The sequence below is a fragment of the Sorex araneus genome, chromosome 6 (genome assembly GCF_027595985.1).
Source record: "Sorex araneus isolate mSorAra2 chromosome 6, mSorAra2.pri, whole genome shotgun sequence".
In the NCBI taxonomy this organism is placed as follows: domain Eukaryota; kingdom Metazoa; phylum Chordata; class Mammalia; order Eulipotyphla; family Soricidae; genus Sorex; species Sorex araneus.
The window spans coordinates 157698329-157708988 of NC_073307.1; the positions used below are offsets into that span (position 1 = coordinate 157698329).

A 10660-nucleotide genomic window follows, 5' to 3' on the forward strand; every position below is an offset into this window, starting at 1 on the left:
GGTTATGCTCCTGGCTCATGCACTCAGGAATTATTCCTGGCGGTGCTCAGGGGACCATATGGGATGCTGGGAATCGAACCCGGGTCGGCTTGTGTGCAAGGCAAATGCCCTACCCGCTGTGCTATTGCTCCAGCCCCACACTGATTTTTTAAAGCTCATCAAGAACATTAAATTCTTCAACCTTACTACTTATCACTTGTTTTCGATGGTGGTGATGGTGGTGGTGGTTGGGTTTTGGGTTTGAGGCCACATCTGGGAGTGCTCAGGGTTTACTCCTGGCTCTGTGCTCAGGGATCACCACTCTGGCAGGTTTAAGGGACCATATGGGATGCCAGGGTCGAGTATGGGTCAACTGCATGCAAGACAAGCACCCTATCTGCTGTCCTATCTCTCCAGTCTCTTACTAGACACTTCTTACAAATCTATGTGGTCCTTTAGTGAGCTTCTTATTTCTGTAAACAAACACACTCCAACCAGTTAAGGATTCCCAAAACAATATTTGGTTCTATAAAAAAATAACTTTTTTAAAGCACAATTATTTACAACACTTTTAATAACATAGTTTCAGGCATTCACTGTTCAACTCCAAACCTACCACCAAGATGAGCAACCCTCTACCATTGTGTATAAAAATCTTCAAGGACTTTTCACAGTCCTAATTTATTAAGCAAACATCTTATCTCGGGGCCAAAGAACATTTTGTGCATGGTTATGAACAGTCATCAAACAACTTTGTTACATAGTCAGTTTTATATGTGTTGGTTTTATAAATGTAGAAAATGAAACTCGGAAAAACTAAACTGTCACTGTCACTGTCATCCCTTGTTCATCGATTTGCTTGAGCAGGCACTGTAACATCTGCATTTTGAGACTTGTTGTTACTGTTTTTGGTATATTGAATACACCACGGCTCTGCCGTGTGGGCCAGATACTCTTGGTAGCTTACCGGGCTCTCTGAGAGGGGCAGAGGAATCAAACCCGGGTCGGCAGCATGCAAGGCAAATGCCCTACCGCTGTGCTATCTCTCCAGCCCAGAAAAACTAAACAGCTAAACAGTGTTACTTAACATGCACTAGATAATAAGTGGCAAATTCATAATTAGAACCAAATCAGGCCAGATAGTGCACAGCAAGTAGGTTATTTTCCTTGCAGGTGACCACACTGGGTTCAATTTGTGATATCCATTATGGTTCCCTGAACACTGCAGGAGTGATCCAAGATCTGATCCCAGACCTGAGCCCAGATCCAAGAGTAATCCATGAATATTTCTGGGTGTGGCACAAAAACAAAAAAGAAACAGGCTTGCCCTGAAGTCTACCTAGATTCCTAAACCTTATCCTCAGACCATGAAGATTACTCAAGGAACTGGAGAGCATGTTTCACATATGGCAGCCCCAAATTCAATCTCTTATGTGATATTCTCTCCCAAGCATAACCAGTAACAACCCCCAGAGCACTGAGGCAAGAGTAACCCTCAATCACTACCAGCTGTAGGACCAACCTTCCAACCCCACGCAACACACACACACACAAAAAAAAAACCTTATCTAACTCTCATTTTTATTAACATGAGTAGGTACCCCAGATGATCATGAATCCTATCACAAATCTCATGCTATCACACAGAATGGGTAGTAAATCCAGTAGAATTGTATTTTCTAATTCCCAATATCTTCATGTAGCCTATATCTGCAGTAAGTCACGCCAAATACTCTCTTGGTTTCTTTGCTTTCAAAGTGAAAGAATTCTCTTCTGATTCTGGGAAGACTGTACTACTCTAATGTAATTAATGATAGCTGAACATGGACTAACTTACAATTAGACTAACAAGACTTGAATTAATGTTAGAGATTGTCTGAAACTCTGAGCAAGTGATGGTGTGGTGATTCTCTCCACTGTTTAAATTTGGAGGGCTCAGAGCTGTAGCAGGAGCTAACAAGTGGAGAGCCTCATTTCAAGGGTATCTCTCTGTGCAAGTTCCAAGAAGAAAGTTAAGATGGTCAGTGAGATCTGGACTACAGATATTTATCAATTAATTTATGACAAACTGGGCATATTTAAGTGAGCAAGATCTTATACCTTGAGCAAGAATGCATCAAAGTAATTTGAGAAACTGTGGGGCCAGAGAAATAATACAGAAGGTAACTACTTACCTTGCATGTGGGAACTCTAGTTCGAATCCCCAGCCCCACCTATGCTCCAGCAAGCACCTCGAGGGATCACTCCTGAACAGAGAGCCAAGAGCAGCCCCTGAGAACAGCTAAATGTGACCTCAAAAACCCTCTACTCAAAATACTTTGAGATGTTACTAATTCCCAATCTGTGAAGTTAATGATTTGCTATAACTTATTTGTTTTAGTTATAGAGGATTTTTGTACTATAACACAAACACCCACACATGTACACATTTACATGCACATAAAAAGCACACACCAAAATGTTAAGAGCTGCGATTTCATGAAATTTTTTAATTTCATATTTTTCATTTCAAAGTTTTATTCAAATTGATCAGGAATTACACATGATTTTAGGGTTGAATATTTTACAATTATATACTGATTGAATTACTTTAAGTTCTCAATTTTTTTATTTATTTGCTTGCTTTTGTTTGGGGGCTAGCAATGTTCAGGGCTTACTCCTGGCTCTGGGCTCAGGGATCACTCCTGCTAGAGCTTGGGGGACCATGTCTGGTGCCAGGTAATAAACCTAGGTCAGCTATGTGCAAAGCAAGCACCCAACCACTGTACTATCACTTTGGCCCAGTTTTCACATATATTTCTTTTAAATTAGCGAAATAGAAATCCCAGAGCAATAGTACAGAGGGTATAGAGTTTTGCACATGGCCAACCCAACCTTGATCCCCAATACCCATTATGGTCCCCCAAGACTACCAGGAGTGATCCCTGAGTGCAGAGTCAGGAATAACCCCTGAGCATCACAGGGGTTATTGGTGTGGCCCAAGACCAAAGCCAAAAAATTAACAAAATAATTTACCTATTTTAGAATGTAAAATTTATGAGATTCACTTTATATTGAGAGGTAGATAGCATTGAAAATAGCTAATGTAATTTCATTGATTTCTAAACTGTTTGGGTTAAGAAATGAAGAGGAATCAAAATCTGCTCCAGGACCAGAGAGACAGTACCAAGTTTAAGACTCCTGCCTTGCAGGTGATTGATTCTGGTTCAATTCTTGGCACCACATATGGTTCCTTAGCATGATCAGAAGTGATCCCTGTTGCCCCAAAGTAGAGCAAGGGTAAGAAGGAATGTGCCTGACACAGAGGCAGGAGGTGGAATGGGGTGGGGATGGCGGGAGGGATACTGGGGACCTTGGTAGTAGAAAATACGCACTGTTGGAGGTTTGGATGTTTGATCACTGTATGACTGAAGCTCAGCCATGAAAGTTTTGTAACTGCATCTCAAGGTGATTAAAATTTTTTTTAAAAGTAAAGAAAGAAAAGAAGTGATTCCCTAGCTACAGTCAGGAGAAAATTCTGAGCACTGCTGGGTATGGTGCCTATATAGCCTCGCTTCTAAAATCATTCAATGTAAGCCACCAAATCATCTGACTTCACTTTTCCTGACAACTTCTTTACATATAAAAAGCTTCATAAACTTGGGGCTGGAGTGATAGCATAGTGGGTAGGGCGTTTGCCTTGCACTCGGCCAACCCGGGTTCGATTCCCAGCATCCCATATGGTCCCCTGAGCACCGCCAGGAGTAATTCCTGAGTCCAGAGCCAGGAGTAACCCCTGTGCAATGCCAGGTGTGACCCCCCCAAAAAAAAGCTTCATAAACTTGCTAGCACCATAGGCTATTTTCTGATTTATGTAAATTAAAGACAAAGTAGATATGGAAGAGGTATTAAAAATTTTCTCTATTGGGCCAGAGAGGTAGTATCAGTGATAAAGTGTTTGTTTTGCACATGGCCAATCCTGGTTCAATCACAGGCACTGCATACAGTGCTCCAGCTCCAGCCAGGAATTATCTCTGAGTTCAAAGTCAAAGTAAGCCATGAGCACAACTGGGTGTGGCCCGACCCTGAGACCACAGACACACACACACACACACACAAAGAGAAAGAGAGACATGCACACACACAGACACACAGACACACACATGCACTCACATGTATTTAAAGGGGGAAAATATAAAAATAAAATTTTAGAGATGTAGATTGGATGGAATCTAGCCCTTGACCTTGACAATTGTTTCAAACACTAAAAATTCTAGTTATTTGATTGAGGCTACTTTGTAGTTTCAGATTAAAGGGCAATGAACACTTACAGAGCAATTACTATAAACTAGGAATTCCTAAAAGAGATTAGAGATGAAGACTCTGGATGGAAGGAAAAAAAATAGGTGATAGGGATAAAGATCAGTTAAGCATTATTATTATTATCTCTGGTTTTACAGAGAAATATATAGAATTCAAGTCACCCATCCAGGATCATAGATCTTTTAACTAAAGCTGAAACTTTAGTACAAGCAGTCTAAATTCATTGCCCAGATTTTTGAAAATTAAGCTGCAAATTTAATCCAAGCAGTCTAAATCCAGTGCCTAAAAATCAAATAGCTTAGAGAGCTAGAACTGAAGATAAATGTGAGATTCAAACTACATTAGTATATTCAGACTGAATATTTGGCAGCTAGCACTTCTATACACATCTGATCTAATACTTTAGATTGAAGACATATCTTGAAAATTATCTTACTGATTCTTTCACACCTTCCTAACCGAACCTTATTCCTCCATTTGGTTTCTCCACTGGAGTATTAAAACTTGAAAGAGTTTAGATAAATAGTTAACTCAGGACATGATATTCTCACCTGGAACAAATAAAAATATTATAGAAATAATTTTCACTTGGGACTCTTTGTGTGCCAGGAAATTTATAAACTAAATTCTTTAAACAAATATGTGATATGAGTCTTGCCACACTTTTAAAAACAAAGGAATTGGATCAGCGAGATAGTACAGCAGGTAGTATGCTTGGCTAGTAGTTCAGAGTTCAGAGCCAGAAGTAAACCCTAAGCACAGTCAGGTGTGACCAAAAAAAAAAAAAAGACAAAAATAAATTTAAAAAAGATAAGGAAATTAAAGCCCAGAATTGTTAGATACCGGAACCACAGTGACATAGATAGTAAGTGGTAAAGGAGATGTTGACCACAAAGAGTCTAAATCCAAAATATAAACTCAAATCAACCATATATTGCACCCTAGCACTGTAGCACTGTTGTCCCATGGTTATGCTCGAGCATGCACCAGTAATATCTCCATTGTGAGATTTGTTGTTACTGTTCTTGGCATATCGAATACGCCTCAGCTAGCTTGCCAGGCTTTGCCGTGCAAGTGGATACTCCCAGTAGCTTGCCAGGCTCTCCGAGAGGGACAGAGGAATCGAACTCGGGTCAGTCGCATGCAAGGCAAATGCCCTACCTGCTGTGCTATCACTCCATCCAACCATACTATATCACATTAAATAAAATATATATTTAAAATAATTGCTCTGGGGCTGGAAGAATACAGAGGGTAGGACACTTGCCTTGCACATGGCCACCAGGTGTTCAAACCCTGACAACTCATATGATTCCCCCAGGCCCTACCAAGAGTCAGGTACAGAGTCAGGAATCAGCCTGGCACAGAGTCAGGAATCAGCCCTGAGCACCACCAGGTGTGGCCCCAAAATAAATAATAATAGAGGCTAGAGTGATAGCACAGTGAGTAGGGCATTTGCCTTGCATACGACCAACCCGGGATTGGTTCCCAGCATCCCATTTGCTCCCCTGAGCACCTCCAGGAGTAATTTCTGAGTTCAGAGTCAGGAGTAACCCCTGTGCATCACCGGTTGTGACACAAAAAGCAAAAAATAAATAAATAAAATTAAAAAAAACAAAAAATTAAATAAATAAATAAATAATAATACAACAGTAGCCCCACTTGCCTCTGAGAGGACAAGAGGGGATGTTTGCAAACAGCTGTACCCCGTAATACTCCGCCCTCCTTTCAGACGCCTCTTCTAATGTGTTATCATCCCAGGTCTATGTCTTCTTCTCGTGGTTCATGAGGAACATGTCATCAGAGAAGACCCAAAACAGCTCCTCAGTAACCATGTTCATCCTCCTGGGATTTGCAGACCACCCGGAAATCCAGGTCATGCTCTTTGTGATCTTCCTCAGCATCTATCTGGTGACTGTGTCCTGGAACCTGGCCCTCATCTTTCTGATCCGAAGAGACACCCGTCTGCACACACCCATGTACTTTTTCCTCAGCAACTTGTCCTTCATTGACATCTGTTACTCTTCCACCGTGGCGCCCAAGATGCTTACGGACTTCTTCCGGAAGCAGAAGACCATCTCATTCTTGGGCTGTGCTACTCAGTTCTTTTTCTTTGTCGGCGTGGGTTTCACTGAGTGCTTCATCCTCACTGCTATGGCGTATGACCGCTATGCGGCCATCTCCAGGCCCCTGCTCTACACTGTCATTATGTCCCCAGGCCTCTGTACACGCATGGTGGTTGGGGCATATGTTGGGGGCTTCTTAAGCTCCCTGATCCAAGTCCGCTCCATATTTCGACTTGACTTCTGTGGACCCAACATCATCAACCATTTCTTCTGTGACCTCCCTCCTGTCCTGGCACTGGCCTGCTCTGACATCTTCCTCAGTCAGGTGGTGAACTTCCTCGTGGTGGCCATAGTTGCAGGGACCTCGTGTGTCATCCTCCTTGTCTCCTATGCTTACATCGTGTCTGCTGTCTTGAAGATCCGCTCGGTGGAAGGCCGAAGGAAAGCCTTCAACACATGCGCCTCCCACCTGATGGTGGTGACGCTCTTGTTTGGGACAGCCCTTTTCATGTACCTGCGACCCAACTCCAGCTACTCCTTTGGCAGGGACAAAGTGGTCTCTGTGTTCTATTCACTGGTGATCCCCATGTTGAACCCTCTTATTTATACTTTGAGGAACAAAGAGATCAAAGATGCTTTACGGAAGGTGCTAGAGAAGAAGAAAGTGTTCTCTTAGTTGGTCACTGAAACCTAGTTCTCCAAACTCCCAGAGACTTAATCACCCATGGCATCTACCTCTACCTTGAGTTTAAGTAAGGGAGACTTTTTTGTATGCATATTTGAAAACACAAGTTTCAACGGCCACCATCCCTTATGGTTTCTTGTCTATTAACCGCACCACAGGAACTCAGAAGAAATAAGAGATTACTTTTGAATAACTTCCCAGGATAGCTTTTATTCTCCCAGCTGGCACAACAGCAGCGCCCTTGACTTCACCAACCATTTCCTCTCTGTCTTCCCACCTGTCTTGCTCTGATGCCATCCTTAGTCGAGTGATGAATTTCCTCATGGTGGTCATTGTTAGACAGACTGTATTCATTATTTTCCTTATCTCCTTCTGTTACAGAGCGGCTGCTGTCTTAAAGATCCATACAACCTCCTTTGATTGGGTACCTAATATGCATCAGACACAAAAGTTATTAGATTAATTAATAGTTCTGGAAGGCACATAGCCCTGTCTCTGTTACAAATGAAGAAGAAAGGTAACAGTGAAGAAAACTGACTTACCATAAAGGTAATAAAGGCAGGACTCTGATTTAGATCCAAATCCTCCGGATTTCAGAATCCATGCTTTTCTCAAATGCTGCCTTCCACATGCAATAACCAAGTGTCCTAAAGTTGAACAAGTATCTAACTTTTATTTCTGACATTTGGCAAGACCCAGAGAAATATATTAAGTATAGTTGTGGTAAATTAGAAGAACAAGATGTCTACTCTTTCACCATAAACTCTGTCTCCAAGATTCTCCCTTTAGATTCCCAAAATCATAACTAAATCATTTGCTAAGCAAATATTGAAGCATACTACCCTTTCTTTCATTTTTCTTTATCTCAATTATGTACGCATTTCAACATTTTTTATTCAAGAGTATCATCCATCACGTGAACTTCTTCATTCAATGTCTCCTGGATTTTAACTGTACTACTCCTTCTTTGTCTGGCTCCTGATTCCATTTCACACTCATTCTCCCTTTCGATCCCCACACTCTGACTCCTTCCTGATTTCTTTTATCTAAGCAAATTACTCTTGTGAAGTCTTTCTTCACCTGAATAGATTAGCACTTGCTGACCCTCGTGGAGTATCATGTGCCATTAGATCAAGAAAATATGCCATATTCTCAGGCTCATGTTATTACTCCTTCATGGAAGGCACTTAGGATACAGCTGTCATGCCCAACACAATCTTTTCTACTAGTCTCTCCCAACCCTTTGTGTTCCTGTCCCCTTCCCATCACATTCATTTTCCCATTGATATTTGGTCTAAAGAATATGCAAATATGCTAATTTAGTTTAATCATTCATGCAGATAGAGATTTTCCTTCATACCTGGAAGAGAATAGTTAAGCACAGGGGAAGGAAAAAATAATTTGTCCCAGTTGTCCTGGCTTCTTCGGTTCCTTATCAGACCTAACTCACATACGTTATATATATTTTATATATATTCAGGGATACAAGAGCCTCTTTAAAATTTTTAAAGACATTTTAATTAAACTATCAATATCAATCTTAAAAGCTGGTGATATTGATTACTATAAATACACCACTAGAAATCATTAAAAAGAAAAACAGGCATCAGAATTTGATACAAATAATATGCCCTACTCAAAAATCCCCAGTTGTTTTCTATTGTTGCTATATCTAGATATAACTTATTTGAACCCATGCAAAAAAATGATTTGTCACAGTGAAAGGCATGTTACCATATTTCTGTATTTTATGAGTTTGTTTCTTCTTTGGCTATCAAAGCACCAACTTTCCTGATCTAAAAAATAAATCTCTGGCTCTAACATAAAAACAAATGCATCTCCCATAAACTCCTCAGCCTCTTCCTTTTTAACCATAGACAAAGAGGAAAGATATAATTGTATCACAAAAATTCTGGTTTTAGAATAAAATACCCTATGGGTATTAGCTTTTTCCCTCTCAGAAGGTTTCCATCTCTGAAATTTAATTCCATCTACTTAAAAATTATAGCTTATCGTAACTTCAGTCAAATATAAGATGATTTTATAAAATATTTACAAACAGTTTATAGGAACATTTTCTAGAACACATTTAATGGTTTTGAGCAGAGATCACATGATTCCATTTAATTATTTTCTCCTAATTTCAAAATATATTCAGGCGACTTCAAAAATGTGACATGAGCAAACTAAAGCACATTCCAAGTACGTGAATTAATGTGCTTTAAAAATTAAAATATTGAGTGGAGAGGGTACAACAGGTAGGGAATTTGCCTTGCCGATAGCCAATATAGGGGTTCGATCACCAGCATCCCATTATGGTCCCTCGAGCATCACCAGGAGTAATTTCTCTGAGTGCAGAGCCAGGAGTATCCCTGAACATTATTGGGGGTGCCCCCAAGATTCAAAAAAAAAAGCATGCCCCAAATGGCACAATTTTATCCTATCAGAATACTATCCCACTGAGCATATATACCATAGTTTCTTTATTGATGTCTTTGGGGAGAAAATGGATAGAATCTGAGGTGATTATGCTAAAAAAATAAATAGGGAAAGGAAAGACAGTTATTATCAAATGGTTTTACTGATATGTGGAATTACTGTCACTGTCATCCCATTGTTCATCGATTACTCGAGCGGGCACCAGTAATGTCTCTATTACACTCAGTCCTGAATAATATGTGGAATATTAATTAGTTACTAAAGCAAATGAGCTGGCAAAAAAAAAGCAAAACTAACTCCTAGACTTTTTGAAGACTACAGTAGATATCAGAGGGAAATAGGGGGAAAGGGGATGGAAGGAAGTCGAGGGCTCATTTCTGTACAAGGACTGGAACTTTGGCAATGGGTATGGTAAGGGTTGGACATATTGAGAGAAATATATAAAGCTATACCCTGGAATTATATAGTATTCTTAACCCAGGTCTAAATCAATGAAAAGGCAAACTATTCTATCTTAATAATAATTCAACACTCATAATATTCAAAGAAATGAAAATATAGTGATAAAATTTTTTTCTCTCAAACATGTTTTTTTTTTGGTTTTTGGGTCACACCCGGCAATGCACAGGGGTTACTCCTGGCTCTGCACTCAGGAATTACTCCTGGCGGTGCTCAGGGGACCATATGGGATGCTGGGATTCGAACCCAGGTCGGCCACATGCAAGACAAACGCCCTACCCACTGTGCTATCACTCCAGCCCTCTCAAACATGCTTTAAAGAGCATTACTTGGTCAGAGGATGGTACAGGGAGGGAGGGCGTTTGCTTTGCATGTGGCTGACCTGGGTTCGATCCCCAACATCCTGTATGATTCCCTGAGAATGCCAGTAGTAATTCCTGAGTGCAGAGCCAGGAGTAACCCCTGAACTCCCAGATGTGACTCAAAAAGACAAAAGAAGGTGGGGGGAAAGCAGTACTAAATGCTAACAAACGTTTGAGAAACCAAAGAATGAAGAGGATCAAATACCCAAATAAGAAATATTTAAGCCACAAAGATGTAGTACAGAACATGGAGCCCCTAGGCAAGATATTTTATGCAAATTTGAAAAAATGCTAAGAATAGATAGAAAAATTACTCATTGTAATGCTTATTTTGTTTCATATAAAAATGTCAATTCAGGGCTGGAGTA

At 40.4% G+C, this 10660-nt stretch overlaps 1 protein-coding gene across 1 annotated transcript; it reads left to right on the forward strand.

The window, feature by feature from the left end:
- The first annotated feature begins 6075 nt into the window (after positions 1-6075).
- LOC101545459 (olfactory receptor 5A1-like) lies at positions 6076-7023 on the forward strand. The gene has a single exon (XM_004622028.2). The coding sequence runs from the start codon at positions 6076-6078 to the stop codon at positions 7021-7023; it is 948 nt and encodes a 315-aa protein (XP_004622085.2).
- The last annotated feature ends 3637 nt before the right edge of the window (positions 7024-10660 follow it).